Genomic DNA, 16,834 nt, shown 5'->3' on the forward strand with positions numbered 1-16,834 from the left:
TGATGGCATTCTGGACAGCTGTATCTTGGCATTGCTATTGTCAGCAAGTTGTTGATTGTAGAGACTAAAGACAGAAAATGCTTTGGAAGCCACTTTTGTACGGGCACATTGCAATGATGCAAGAGACATGAAAGAACTGCATGTGTGAAATTGATTTCATTGTGTTTGATGGCATCCTGGACAGCTGTATCTTGGCATTGCTGTTGTCAGCAATTTGTTGATTGTAGAGACTAAAGACAGAAAATGCATTTGAATCCACATTTGTACCACTTCACAATGGGCCCACTTTTCAGGATATGCAATAATGCGAGAGACATCATGCAACAACTGAAACCACCCATGTGTGAAATTGTTACAGGGTGTTTGAGGAGATTCAAGACAGCCATATTCGGGTATTTCTAGAAATACAACACCCGGTTTGAAAATTGTATACACACATTAAAAAGTGGTCCTTAACTTTTTTTGAGTAGTGTATATGATGAAACTCAGTCCCAAAGCCAGGGTTTATTAATTAGGGGGTTTGATTCCTTCTCTTTCTTGCTGAAAACTTTAACAAAAAGGGCCCTTCATCAAAATTACTGGTCATTTCGTCCCCGGAACGGTTTTTCTTCCCTATTTTTCTTGCTTAGGAAAAAATTAGGGGGTTCGATTGAACCCCCTCCCCCAAACCTCCCCCTGGCTACGGGCTTGCAACTTCTGAAATGTATGAATTTCCTAGTATCATATGAGTTTGTTAAATAAAACACAACCTGATAGCTTGCCATATGTTTGTTAAACGTATCAGTGTAAGTAATGAATGAAGAATGGGTTAAAAGCTACGCTATTTATTCATCGGAGCTTAAAACAATAAAGAAATGCAGTGCTATACATAATGGAATACGTTTTTATTTTAGGTCTCAAGAAATAATCATCTTTGGGGTTAAAAGTGTTCTGTCAATAAGTGTAACTATATATTGTCTGGCGCATTTGGCATTGTTTTTTATAAAGAAAACGTAATAAAGGATAAGTTACATGCCTCCACACTTTCCCTCGGGAAACTTCAGCCGTGAATGATGGAATGTTGTAAATTATGTTTCAGTTCCAGATCAATAAAGAACCAAATTACGTAATTCTTATCAATCACAATGGAAGTTCATATAATTCATGTGTGACATTTATTGTAAATTTCCCTGCGTCTCGTGCTTTCATTTTTTTTCACAGTTTCTGTTCACATTTACTGGCAAAACAAAACTAAATTTTCTGCAATGGGTTGATTTCTTGATCTCTGTTTAATATCTCAGCTATCTGATATCTCCTTACAGCGTTCAAATTGCCATGAAAATGAGGGAATAATATTCATCACAAGTATTACGTTATCATCTTGAAAGGCATATTCTATTGAGAACCGGTAATTAAATCTGTATATGCCTTGACGCTAGAGGCCTATATACGCTTCAGTTCATATTATATGATCAGGTTTCAAAGATCAACCTCTGGAAGATAAGCTACATCTATACTGGGAAATAGTGGGAAACTAAGTATTATTGCCTATAGTTATCCATATGTCTTAATATCTTGGTTCATGCCTTACAAAATTTACTACACTGTTGGTCATAAAGGTGGAATAAAATATTTTTGAATAAAAATCGACAGTTTTGTTGGTATTTGAAAGGCTACGCGTAGACAAAATGGTAATTGAGTGATTACATAAGGTTTCCCCATTACACAGGTGACATTATAACATGATAAATTTGGATTACGTAATAAATTCTTTTGTTGTAGACTATAAAAGCCTATGCATATGATATTCTGACCCTTTCCCTGATTTAGCACTCTGTATAAGAAGGTTGCATTTTTTCGAGTTCCTTGTACCGTTTGAAATAAAAATCGGTAGAGACGTTCCCTGGACTATGCCTGGTCCAACGGCAACAGCAACACGCGAGAGAGTGGTAGCACTGCGACAGGAGGGCTACAAGCAGACTGATATCGCAGAAGTCCTAGGGATATCACAGAGTGCAGTCTCTAAGATCCTGAAACGTCAACGTGAGGCGGGGAATGTGCGGCCACGGAAATCTCCAGGACGTCCCAGATTGACCACAAGAAGAGATGATCGCCAACTGTTGAATTTCAGCCGCAGAAACCGGAAATTGTCCACGAGCGTCTTCGTCGCTTGTGGAGGAGATATCATGGGATCAACGTTTCCTGGTCAACCGTTAATCGCAGATTGCTCCAACATGGTTACCGAGCACGACGGTTGACCAAATGTCCACGCCTGTCTGTTCGCCACAGAGTAGCTCGTCTTCTTTGGGCTAGGGAGCACAGAAGGCTTCATCCAGGACATTGGCAACATGTGGTCATCACGGACGAGAGCCGGTTCATCCTTGACCGAAAGGATGGGAGACAACGAGTTCGTCGATTAGCCGGGGAAAACCTTCGCGATGAATGTATCCACGAGACGACTCAAGGCGGAGGCGGCTCAGTGATGATATGGGCCGGCATCCATTATGGAGGGAAAACGCCACTGGTGGTTCCGGACGGAAATGTCAACGCCGCCGCCTACAGGGATATCTTGGAGTTCCACTGTCTTCCATATGCAAGACGAGTGTATGGGCACAATTTCCGACTGCAGGATGACAACGCTAGACCGCACAGGGCCGCTGCAGTAAGGGAATTTCTGGAGGCAGAGGGCGTCGTACAGTTGCCATGGCCAGCTTGTTCGCCGGATATGAACCCCATAGAGCATGCATGGGATGCCCTAGGCCGAGCCATCAACGACAGAGAGGTCATTCCTCAAAATCTGCAGGAGTTGGCAGATGCTCTGAGGGAAGAATGGGACGCTATGCCTGTTGACGTCATCAACAAGCTAGTGGACAGCATGCCACGACGTCTGTATGTGCTGGTTCGTGCCAGGGGTGGACATACCCGATACTAGTGACTGAGTAAGAACAATGACTTAAGTTTGATGCAAATTTGTCCATGAAATCACAAAAAAGAAGTCATCTGGAAAACTGAGAGAGATTGAAAATAAATATCTCATGATCCTTCAATTTACTGTATATTGTCGTCATTGTTGTTCTATGCTCATGACATCCATCGCTTAGGACATAAACTTGTAAAATATCACTGTCAAACGTGTGTAAAAGGCAGAATAATAAAGTAAAGTGGTTATCATGCACCATAAATGCCATATTCAAATCATGTTGTAATAAATACGCTGTGAAAATTTGGTGGAAAAAAAATTCCACCTTTATGACCAACAGTGTATTTTGATAACTGTTTTAAAACAAAATTAGTTTTGTTGTTTAATCATTAAATGCATACTGCAAAGTGCATTGGATAATTATTTTCCCCTTTGTAACATTTATATACATAGGTATAAGAATTATATCAAATATTAAGGGAGGCGTGAACAAAATTAGTGTGCGGTAAACTGTTAGGTAAATGCGTTCATGTCACATTTTCTCATTGCTTAAAGCTAGGGTTACACCATAGTCTAATTCTCCCGAATAATTCGGACTGATTCCGCCCGAATATGGCATGATTCGGATGAATTCTGTGGATTCGGAATAGAGACGAATGGGTCCCGAATAGGTCCCAATTCAGCGCAGAATCGCCAAGAATTGACCCGAATCAATTTTGGCCATCCTGAATAAAGCCGAATGCCACCCGAATAGTGGCAGGAATTGGGACAAAGGTGGCCAGAACCAAACCGAATGTGGCCCGATCTCTCCTATTACAGCCGAATGACGACCTAAAATTAATGTTGACCCGAATCGGGACGACAATGGCTGAATGCGCCGAGCTCGGACCGTTACTCCGCGAATGAATATATACGAATAGGTCTGAATCTGCATACTCCGAATGTCTCCCCTAACCCAACCGATCAGAATACATCCCGAATGTGGCCCGAATGAAATTTGTTGTGGCCACATTCGGGGGTATTTTTAAGGGTATTCGGCTGGTTTTGAACATTTCAAAACAGGCCGATTTCCTATGCGAATTTTCTCGAATCCGGGAAGAAGAGAACACGGCCGAAACCACCCGAATATGTAAACCTTCGTAAATGAGCTGCTTGGAAGAGGGAAAAGTGATCTTATACCAGATGAAATGTATCATGGTGAAAATTTACTCACTACAGATCTGCAGAAAGTTGAGTATTTTAATAAATATTTTATTAATTTGCCTGAAAATATCAGTAAAGAAATTCCAGAAGCCCAAACATCTTTCAAAGATTACATGCCAAGGCAAAATTATGCATCATCTCTATTTCTGAGACCAACATCAGTTTATGAAATCACAAGGCTGGTGTCCTCATTGAAGGTTTCTAAATCAAGTGGTTCAGATGACATTTCCCCTAAAGTTATCAAAGGTTGCATTCATTTCATTGCTGAACCACTGTGTCATGTTTTCAATAAGTCAATAACTCAAGGTATTGTTCCTATTAAGTTAAAAATCTCTAAAATCGTTCCTGTTTACAAAAAGAGTGATCGTAAATGCATTGAAAATTATAGACCAATTGCTTTGTTGCCTATCTTCTCAAAGATCTTAGAGAAAATAATGTACAAAATATTGAATGATTATTTACTGCATTATGATATCATGACACCACATCAATTTGGCTTTGGGAAAAATTGCTCTACTAGCATGGGTGTATTAAACTTGGTTAACACGATTATCACTGCTATGAATGATGGAAAATTTTGACTTGGTGCATTCCTTGATTTAAGTAAAGCCTTTGACACCATTGATCACAGTATACTCTTAATGAAACTTGAATATTATGGCATTCGTGGGATGGCTTTAAACTGGTTTAAAAGCTATCTAGAAAACCTGTCACAATTTGTAGTTATCAACGGTGTCAGCTCAGAATATAGAAATATTAAATTTGGAGTACCGCAAGGATCGGTTCTTGGTCCGCTGCTTTTTCTAATTTATATTAATGATATTGTTAATTCTTCCAAATTGCTTACATATTCTTTATATGCTGATGACACCTGTTTGTTACTTTCTCATAAGAACTTGCAAAGTCTTATTCGGGAGGTAAATACTGAAATTTGTCATGTTTTTGCCTGGTTTTGTTGTAATAAGCTGTTACTGAATACAAGTAAAACAAAATGTGTTTTATTTAGAACAAAGGGAAAGAGGGTCATTGATAATATAGATCCAATAATAGTTGGTGGTCGACATATTGAATTCAGCTCAAGTGTGCAATTTCTTGGTGTCACAGTTGATGAATACTTGTCATGGAATTATCACCTTAATAATGTATGTTCTAAAGTATCTCGTAATGTTGGTGTGATATCAAAAGTAAGATATTTCATACCTCAACGAACATTGGTTTCTTTATATAATGCTCTAATTGTGCCACATTTAATGTATTGCAATATTGCTTGGGGGAATACATATAGGACTCATGTACGTAAACTACAAGTTCTTCAAAAGAAAGCTATAAGATATGTAACAAATTCAAATTATCTGGCTCCAAGTTCCCCGCTTTTTTTGCAGTTGAATATGTTACCATTTAATGAAATGGTCTCGCTGAACTGTGTTATTTTCATGTATAAATACCAATCCCTGCATTGTTCTTTTTTACAAGAAACTTTTGTGGTTAATTCTAAGATTCATAATTATAACACACGTCAGAGACATCTTATTCACCAACCCTTTGCTAGAATTAATGCTACATTGAAATCCTTCAGAACAATTTGCGTTAAAGAATGGAATATGTGTCCTGCTGATATAAGAAGTAGCAGTACCCTGTCTCGGTTTAAGAAATTATGTCATAAATACCTACTTGATAAATTTAAGACCAGTTGTTAGTTGCACCTAGGGGTGAGATGTTTGGAGTGTGAACGTGTGTGTTTGTCTGTGTGAGTGTGTGTATGCTTGCGTGTGGGTAATGTTCCTGTTGTGATCTTTAAAATTCCTTATTTTTGTTTTCTTATAGTTATTCCATGTTTGAGTAAAATATCACATGCAGGGGCCCCTGATTACAAGCTGTGCTTCTTTGGGGTCCCAAACCTGTCATTTGTTTCAGTTCTTTATAATGTAACCATTTATTTTGTTTGTACTTTGTTCTCCTTTGACTGGTTTGAATAAATTCAATTCAATTCAATTCAATTTGGGAGGATTCGGGAGTATCAACGTTGCCAGAACTGGCATAATTATGCTTTCTGGCATAACTTCGACCCTTTCAGCATAATTGATTATGCTGGCATAATTTTGGCATAATTTTACTTTTTTAAGCAAAAAATCTGGCATAATAATAGCATATTAAGCATAAGTTTGATCGATTTTTTCCCCCCACATGTTGTTTTTCGTTTTTCACATTTTTACTAACCAAGAATAGCGCCAGCACCGACAGAAGTGGGGGAAATCGTGTTAACTTGCATGCATCCACTCCTAAAATTTAGGTTGATAATTTTTTTTTTTTTTTTTTTTTTTTTTTTTTTTTTGCTTGTCAAAAAATTTTGGTTAGCCACTCCTAAAATTTATGTTGATAACCTTTTTTTTTTTTTGCTTGTAAAAAAAAACGGTTTGGCATAATTTTTCGCGATTTAGCATAATTTCGCTGCTCCTCTCGCATAATTTGATTTTTTTCGCTGGCCACGCTGTATTCTGTTCTATTCGTTTTGAATAAGGAAATTCCGTGGTTTTGAAATGTTCAAAATCAGCCGAAGACCCTCCAAAATACTTCCAAATGTGGCCACGACAAATTTCATATGGTTTGATTCTGGGAGGCATGGGGGGGGGGGTATTCTGGGGAGTCTATTCTTTGCGATTCTGCTCTGATTCGGGACCTATTCCGGACCTATTCGTCTCTGATTCGGGGAGCTCACGGAATCAGAGACGAAATGGTTTCGAATCCATTGAATTTGTCCGAATCAGGCCATATTCGGGCAGGATCGAGCCGGATTTATTCGGGATAATTCGGTTTTGGTGTAACCCTGGCTTGCAGCAACCGAATATATAGTGTGGAATTACCTCACCCCTTGATCAAGGTAAATATAAATATATTTGTCGTTGAATATTTGGACTATTGAAAACGCCAGTAGATTGTGCTTAAGTATCCAGTCCTCTTTAGTTCACTATCATATTTCACGTCATATAAATATGGTATTGAATAACGGTTAGAAAAACAAAATATTTAAAGACTCTTACAACATGTACAAAAAGAAATAAAAGGAAAGAAAACACCTACGACAAAATACGGCAAGTTTCATGAAACCCCTTGTTTCCGAAATTGAATTGTATACGTTTCTATAGCAGATCATTAAGTATAGATATGTTTATTTTTCTTCATACGAAATGCCTTTAAGCATCCCTCAAAATACACCGAGAGAGAGAGAGAGAAGATGGGGGGGGGGGGGGGGCAAATTTGGGGAAATTAGACAGCGGAAAGTGATAAAGCTAATATTGCTCCAAGGTATGTAATCTTTTTATCAATATGCCCAATGTGGTTTTGAAATATTATATCAATAAATAGAACAATATTAGATTAGGAGAAATAAGAAACCCTAATTACAATGGTTTTGAAAGTGATATACGTCGAGTGATAACTCGATCATAATATCTCTACAATTCTAACGCCGGCGGACACTTTTTTTCGCAAGGTGTATTCTTTTCCGTCAATCCAAAATTTGTGTACTCGTTGAAATGTAATACATTAGAGAGAAAATGAGTTCGTGAAAACGGTGATAAATCGAAATACCCATGTGATTCGTAGATGAGGGGCGTTGGAACATTTTCTGGATCAATATGCGGACAGTAATCCGTGTTTAACCTACTTCATAACATGTGAATCAGAGTTGATGAGACAATCTTAAGTGCATGGTCGGTAATGTAGACGCGGATGTTTTTTTTTTTTTTTTTTACTCAAGTGAACTTTTTAATCGAATGTTTAATCGAATTCAAATGAAAAAAGAGATGCCTCTATTTTCTCTAGAGTCACGTTATTGAGTTTGCTGTGATCATGGAAAGCATTTCGAAGAAACTGTTTTAGTGAAGTGATAAGATGGAGGAAGCAAAAATAAATACTGTATTATTGAAAACGTTTAATCAGAACACAAAAAAAAGGAAAGAAAAGGGCATCTGTGAGGTCTAATTAAATATCTCACTTGGTAGCTTTTTTTTTTATTATAGAGCAATTAGCCAAATCGGAAAAACCCAGAAGATGGGAAAATGGGTTCGCAAGTATGCGAATGTATATTCTTTTTTTTTGTAAAATATTTCATTAAAAAAAATCGTTTACGAAACGCAGATACAGCGCGTCCCCCAAAACTGTCCCTCTGACATAGGGTTGAAGTAATTCCAAAATGTGGCAGCCTTCTCAATTAAATGTACAGGGGTACAAAGATTATTTCTTAATCTAACTTCTATGAAAATTGAATTGGTCTCGCTTCCGCGGTTTTTAATACACACCCTGTTACGCAAAAGTGGTACATTGCAGCCCAACATCACATCATAATCAAAATAGATATATACATACAACGCAAATGAGTACTGTACATCAACCATGTAAACAAACATCAATTAGATTATAGCATAGACGAATACCATGTACAGAAGGGTTATAACCATACAAATTGAAGTTTTTTATGATTGATAGGGGATCAGTGCACCGACTTGAAAGAAAATATGAATGATGGATAATGATAAGCTGAACAATGAAGAACAAACCACGAGTGTATCACACTTCGCGAAAGTGAACGTTACTTGTGAAAATTGACTTTTATTAATTAAAAAAGGTACAGTGAATTAACTTGAGTCCATTAACTTAATAATAAAAAAGGAATGAAATGAAGAATGCATTATTGTTTGATTTAGGCATGAAACACACATGACATTTTGTCTGTATCATTGTGAGTCTCCCATTATCAAACTTGAAATGAATTGTCAAGTACTCTTGTTGCCCTTCTTAACATGCGCAAGGTTGTAATTTGATGAGTCTGGTTAGACCACGGAGATTTCCTCGTCAGCTTAGGGAATTCCCTGATCAGATTCTGAATGATCAAAGGGGGTTGATATGCTAGGCAGTGCAGAACCAGCAGTGGTAGCAGTGCTGCATGTATATGTAAATTTGGAAAGGGCTGAAAACCACCATTGTTACATAATAGACTGCGTATTCAAAACCGCTGAAGCGAGACCACTGAAATTTGTATAGAAGTTAGGGCTTGAGATGAGCTTCCTATTACCATACATTTAATTAAGAATAATTTTCAATTCTTAATTAATTCAGCCGTATATCAGAGGGACATTTTTGGGGACCCGCTGTATATCATGTTGATTAGATTGAGAGGAATAGTAGACCGCAAACATGGGACATAAAAATGATGCAAAGAAGAGGGCACTTCCCGTCCTTCTCGCGCTAAGTGCGGAAATTATGAAAAAGGAAGATGTCTGATTTATTGGACCCATGTTCAATGATTACTTTCATATGATAAGATAACTTCATTGATATTCAAAAAGTCGATAAAGGAGCGAAATTGGACAGCAAAGGATGTGCAGGAATAAGGAATGAAGTTTAATCTGATATTTTTATACATGTTGTACAAGAAAAAGGAAGATGTATTTTATTGGACCCATATTCAACGATTTCTTTCTTATGATAAGATAACTTCATTGATATTCAAAAAGTCGAAATAAAGGCGCGAAATTGGACAGGAAAGGATGTGCATGAATAAGGAATGAAGTTTAATCTGATCTTTTTATACATGTTATATGTACAATACGGCACGAAATTTATGCCTTCATCGTTTAAAAAAAGTAACCTGCTTGACCCAAAATATGGATGTACATGACTGTAGTAATAAGCTAAAAAGCGAGAGAAGTAGCCTGTGGGGAGTGGTGGCAGATGTTATATACCAGAAGTGCGGACATTAAAAAAATGACGTCGGTCCGATTAATTCTACTCTGATTCCAAGCCCGAATGTATTTTTTTATACTTGCCAGCAAGAAATAGATTTTATAGTTCTCTAGCTGAGATGTGAGAAAACCTGATAGAAAAAATGTATGGACAAGAATGAGGAAAGCAGGGGCGGATCCAGTTTTAGCCAATAAGGGGGGGGGGGGGGCTGGGGTGGGGTGGAAAAAAATAATTTGTTTCCGATATTCCTCGATTGGCCGCAATTTTTTTTTTTAGGAGTGATCCTTACTAAATTAGTTGTAAGTACATTTTACCTTTATCCTTACAAACGAGATAAGGAATCTAATATAGTGCCTGACTGGATAATGCGAGCGTGAAGCTCGAGCTCAATTTATTATGTTCATGTATCTGGGCTTGAAAATTAAACATTCTCAGCAATTTTTGTAAGTATGAACAAGATGCATATCTAAAATGAGCAACAAATAAATAAACTATTATTGCGAAGCGTGAGCTGAAAGTTTTAATAGATTGACTTGAAAAGCGACCTGTTAAAGACGGTTTGCACTGCAAGAATACTGGTGTCAATACACTAGCTCGGTTTTTATTCAGGGCGTTTCTAAAAAAGAGGTGACCAAAGTTCAGCTAGATCAGGAATATATGATTTATTATTGTGGTTTTTTATTTTACATAACTGGGTTCCTCATTAACTTTCATTTGAACCTTGCTTGTGTCATAATTGTCAGGAGTTATGGTCCTTCGAAGGTGACGGGTAAAAAACACCACTTTTTCCAAGTTTTGGTTTTTAATGTACTTGCAGGAAACACACTTTGTTGTAAGGTTTTGGTTTCATCAGATTTCATGCAAATTTCAGTGAAATGTTATCCCTTCTGCTAGTATTTTTGCGAGTGAATATAACTGGTGCCTGGCTGCAATTTCGGTTGAGCACATCTTTGGTGACTAGCAGGCAAATGTATGGCATGAGATAGATGTTTGCCAGAATCGCGCAATGGTTACAAGAGCAATGCAATAAACATGAAATGCAACGTCCACAGTGGCGGGACTGTGAAAACGCTGAACGTGTTAGAGCAAAAGGTAGTGATGACAGAAATAGAAGCTTGGCAGTTGGTATGTAAATGCCAGTCACTCACAACAAGTTAACAGAAGGGATGAAACCAAAATCTTACAACAAAGTTGGTTTCGTGCATGGGATGCATGTATGTACATTAAAACTAAAAACTTGGAAAAGGTAGCTTTTGTACCCTTTGCCTTCGAAGGAGCATACCTCTGTCAATCGTGACAGTTGTGACGCAAGCAAGGTGTCAAATTAAAGTTGATGATATACTCAGTTCTGTAGAATAGAAATCACAAGAATAAATCATATGTTCTTGATATAGCTGACCTTTGAACTTCGGTTAATTTTTTTTAGAAACACCCTGTATAGGAAAACACCACATGAAACATCACCACTTCGGCTTTAGGGTAACACCTGATAGGTATTTAAACAACACTAATCAGTGTCAAATCAATATTGGTGTGATTCTAAATTGGTGTTACTTCAACACTTTCCTGGTGGTCTCTGGTATAGATACCAGGCTGGTGTTAGATCAACACCGGTCTTTTGCAGTAATGCGAGCACAAAGCTGAAAACTTTTCAGTTTTCTTCCTTTTTTTTTAGTTCATTCTTTTGCACCGCCAATTGAGGGGGGCGCTTCGGCCCGCCTATGATCCGCCTATGGAATGGGAATATCTCGCTATCACGAGAGACAGGGAGAGAGGAGGAGAGAGAGAGAAAGAGGGGGGTTAGGGGAGATAGAAAAACATATAATGCACTTTGGGTTTTTATTCGGGGAAAAAGGCAAACCAACAAAGGTACCTTTCTTTCATCCCTTTTCTCCCTCAGTTTTTCCTTTTCCTCCTCTACCTATCATTTTTTTAGGGGGGGGGGGGGTACGACCACACCTCCACACCCTGGCTAGACGGGAATGGTAGTTTTTTGAGAAATACGGAAAACTGAGAAATAAGACAAAGAATAAGGTTTTTTCCCTCAGTCTTAAACATGTTAAAGATATCACACAGATTATGTATTGCTGAATGCCTTCATAAAAGATAAATGGACATTTCATTTGGTTTTCCATTAATAGATGATGTGCGTTATTTTAGTGATAAAATGATAATGATAATATGACAAAAAAATCACAATACTTTTTTTCCAGAAGTTTAATTCAATTTTTTTTAAATGGCAAAGTGACCTGTAGACTGAATACTTCCGGGTATCGTACCTCCTGTAATAAATGAAACAGTCTCTGTCGTTCAGATGTTACAATGTTTTATGACATAACGCACATTATATATACTCACATTTAATTTACAATGAGAATTTCACTGGATTGCCTTAGGGTCGTGTGTACACATTTACGCTCACTCTTTCGTGTTCATGTTTAAAGACAGATGAACTTCTTGGAAAGTCTAGGCATGGATGTATCTTTTGTCGCCATGTGCATTTTTTGCCGGAAACTCACTTTGTTTGATTAAGAATGAGACAAAGTGCGAATCCTAAGTGCCTGTGTTTGCACTATATAGCTTCTCTCACATAAATGTAAAATTTAATATTTTCCAATCGTTTCTGATATTTTGGATTGAATTTTCTTTTTCATAGTCCTCTTTGTGTATTTCAATGTCTACTTATGCAAATACCGATACTACTTCTGCTACCATGACGACGACTATTCTACTATTTATTACAACAACAACAACTACTACTACTACTACTACTACTACTACTACTACTACTACTACTACTACTACTACTACTACTGCTACTACTACTAGTACTACCACCACTACTACTACTACTACTACTACTACTACTACTACTACTACTACTACTACTACTACTACTACTACTACTAGTACTACCACCACTACTACTACTTCTACTACTACTACTGCTACTACTACCACTACCACTACCACTACTACAAATAGTAGTACCACTTCTACTTCGAGAGCAACCAATGTTACTACTATTACTGCTACAAATACTACGACTACGCTAGTAATGGTGAGGATTACATTAATGATATTCATTCTCTGCAAGCATGACAAGGGCGCGTTAAGAGTATAAGATATATATTACATGCAAACGTACCATAAATTTGAGGTTCTGTCATGGACCTAAATAGATATGATATTTAGTTATAGGCTGTAGGCGGGTATTGGGGGGGGGGGGGGGTACTAATCACCTTCAGTGATATATCTATTTGTAATTAGGTGATCTGTCAATCGACAGATCAACTATTAATTTCGTACGAATTTTCTTTCTTTATTTATTTATTTCTTAATTTTTATTTTTCCACCCTTTTCTTGTTAGCGTAAAATCTCAAAATCTACATCTTCAATTTTCTTCAAAGTATCATCAGTTATGGGGACTTACCATGTCATCTGGATAAAACAGGTTCAAGGTCAAAAGGTCATCATGACGTCATCTAGACGCCATTTTGTAAAATCACATAATCAATCATATCTTCATTATCAATAATAAAAAAATAACTATATTTACATCACATTAATTTCAGGTCAAGGGTCAACTGACCATGTCATCAAAAGTCATGTAAAGGTCACGACGTGCGCGTACGCGCGCGTCAAAACTTTAAAATGCTCAAAATCATTTTTTGACCAAAGTAGAGTATGAATCAGGTCATTTTAAGCATTTCAAAAATTTGCGCGCGCGCACGGTTACGCGCACGTTCTCGCGCGTAACGGCGCTATGCAAAATAGGATCGCCACTTTTTTCATATCAATGTACCGCTAATATAATTCTGAACAATTTGATACCTTGATCGACCTTCTACGACAAGTAATAACGGAATTAGCCTCCATCAAAGTTTACAGCACGCACGCGCGCGTGCACTAACCATAGACATTATATGTGCAAAAACATGCCTATACAAAAATTCATTATATCTCTTCAGGAAGTCCGTTGACCCCCAATTTTTTTTTCATATTCGAATAGAGTATGGATGGGAAATATGATTTCATGTCATATTTGACCCGAAATTTTATCATGACGTCATCAAAATGGCGTCGGAACTCAAAATTCCCATTTTGCTACTTATGACGTCATCATAATTATGCAAATTTGACTCTAACTCCGTAAATATTGGTCAATTTTCGCCCAGTTTCTTATATTGTGTAGGTGAGAACTTACTCTATCTAATAAGTTGGCTTTGATTACATTTTAAGGAACGGGTCATCCTAAAATATTGCAATTTAAAGAGGCATGTCATTTTTGTTCATTTTGCGTTTAATCTCTTTGGGAAATGTCTTTTTCTCAAAACTGGATTTTACATTCCTCTATTTCGCGAGCCATATCTCCATTTTTTCTAGTCGGTTTTCTTTGAGCTTTGAGTATTTTGTAGCTGAGATTCTAAGCTATCGTAATGTGGTCTCCATTTTCCAATCAGCTGCCGGGATCATGCACGTATTTCTCTTCGCAAAATTGGATATCCCCCTAATTTGCTTACGTGCAGAGTCCTTGGCAATATACATGTCAAAAGTGGTCAGTAATGATCCTAAACAGCACACTCACCTTTGACCTGTGACTCACTATATAAAGTCTCTGATTTGGTACCTAGCTCTCCCCCCCCCCCCTCTCTCTCTCTCTCTCTGCCCTATCTCTTTGTTTTTTACATCATCACAAGACGGATGAAAACTGTAACTTTCCTTTTTGACACACTTATCTAAGTTTTCTTCTCTAGTAAACACGAGTTTTGTGAACGTCGTCAACTTAATACTTTTGTGGGCTTCTATCTCACTTGGAGTAAACGTCATACATTGTATCTTCCACCTCATCTCGTATTCAAGTTTTCGTACTAACCTTTTTCTCTGTTATTTCACCATGAGAAAAATCCAAAATACCGCTTGTACTAGCCAAGTTAGTTTTCTGATAACATCTGTGTGGTTTTGTGTCAAATATTAGGATCATACAATAATTGGAACATTTTGAATATATCGGAGGATTTCTACTTGGATTTGTCTACACGCCTAAAGTTGGTAAATGGTGCTTGCATATTGTCATTATATCATATAACCTACCCCCGCTTCAGTAGAAAAGTTAAAATATATATTAAAATATAAAATACATGTATATGTGTATATATCTATAACATAACTTTCTCTTTTCCCGTTTTTCAAGAGCTATCAACACATTCTTTTTGTAAGAGAAGTTCAGTTTTCATCATGATGATCATATAGATCTCAACAAACATGCTGATTGTCTTCCTGATCATGAAATCAGAGACAGATCACCTAATTCGTCCTCATGACGAATTAAAATTCTAGTTATTATTATTATCATCATCATCATCATTATTGATATTTTTTTATTATAGTTATTATTATTATTATTGTTATGGATTTCATCATCATCATCATCGTCATCATTACATTTGTAATTACATAATCAGCATAGCACAGTACAACAAATACGCAGAGACTTAGCAAATATTTGTGTCAATTTCGTTATACGATTATTTCTCTTCTTAAAAATACGTGTAGAAAGCGAAATGTCACTGCATTTGCTGATTGAAGTATTTGAAGACCTCAGGGGTTATGGGATGAAGAATGCATATCAACCTTTAAACTACCTGAAATATTCTATGAAGTATCACCCGTCTTCATACTCCCATTAAGTTATTAATTCCAAACCCAAAAGACACTCACTCCGTTTATAGTGCAATGACGTGCCCCAGGAGATCAGAGTGCGTTGTGTCTGTTTTCCAAGAGGTTCACAATTGTAGACTTGTCTTCTCTTCTTCAACGTTTTTGTATAACAAGACAGCTGCGTGTTTGAGAGGTGCCTGATTACAAGTGCTTCGTCTGCTCTGGCTCGTGATTAGAATGGCTGCAAAGAAAAGAAGTTTATACTAAACAACCGCCCCCCCCCCACACACACACACACTCACATACCGCGTTCGTGGTTAAGACAAGAATCGGAATTGGTCCGATCAACCTCAACTATATGGAAAGTCATCAACGACATCGTTTTCTGTTCAGGAAATGTGCACTATGTCCTTTGTAAGCAAAAATAAACACTCTGAATTGTCAAGAAAACTAATTGTGGGCAGGTCCAGGCTATTGTCCCCTCTGAAGCCAAAATCAAATCTTTGCCTAATATATTTTATTTTGCAGCTCATACTCTGACGTACTCTGTAGCTTTTTGCCCTCTATTTTTTTTAACGTAAAGACAGTGAATGCCAAGGATCTGCAGATAATGCAAATATATTTGCAAATAGTTCTGTGGGGACATGTATGCATGCGAGAAAACATTTGATTTTTGAAAATTGATTATTTAAGTTAATTATTTGGTTTCCAACAGGCAGTCCCTTACGGCACAATTGAGCATATGTGTTTTTAGATTCTGATTAAGGAAAAGTTGAACAGTTTTCTTCACACTTTGCAGAGTTCTAAAATATATTTCTATACATCCAAAAATGGAAGTGAATTTACTGAATCAATTTGATGTTTTATTGTATCAGCTAATTAAGATTTGTGACGTACGGGACGCGCCACACTTTATACATACGATTTCTATATATTTCTGATTGTGGTTATTTTTCAATTAGAAGCAAAGATAAAGTTAATTGAGATAAATGATATTATATCAAAGGTTGAATATTGGTAAAATACTGATAACAAAGTTATGATTTGTAATAAATTACAAAGGTGCATAAAATTATATTAGCATACTTGTTAACTTTTGTATGATGTTATAAATCTTTCATAATAATTATAAGGTCATTTAGGGTTTGTTATATTTTGTTTCGTCATACACTGTAATAGAAATATATATCAATCATTAAATCCATGTAAAACTTACTTTGGTTTACATTTAGTTAATTATAAATTTTGATGAAATCTAACTTTCCCCATTCGTGTTACACATGGAATTATTTGCATCACATCTTTCATAATATTTATAAGGTGGTAAAG

General features: G+C 36.9%; 1 protein-coding gene across 1 annotated transcript; it reads left to right on the forward strand.

Moving 5' to 3' along the window:
• The first annotated feature begins 1,889 nt into the window (after positions 1-1,889).
• On the forward strand, positions 1,890-2,237 carry LOC135154087 (paired box protein 6 homolog). Its single transcript, XM_064099290.1, has one exon. The coding sequence runs from the start codon at positions 1,890-1,892 to the stop codon at positions 2,235-2,237; it is 348 nt and encodes a 115-aa protein (XP_063955360.1).
• Positions 2,238-16,834: the final 14,597 nt, after the last annotated feature.

Source organism: Lytechinus pictus, chromosome 5, assembly GCF_037042905.1.
Source record: "Lytechinus pictus isolate F3 Inbred chromosome 5, Lp3.0, whole genome shotgun sequence".
Taxonomy (NCBI): domain Eukaryota; kingdom Metazoa; phylum Echinodermata; class Echinoidea; order Temnopleuroida; family Toxopneustidae; genus Lytechinus; species Lytechinus pictus.

What these genes read in the sequence shown, in the direction of transcription:
- LOC135154087 (XM_064099290.1), top strand. Translation starts at nt 1,890, where the DNA reads ATGCCTGGTCCAACGGCAACAGCAACACGCGAGAGAGTGGTAGCACTG.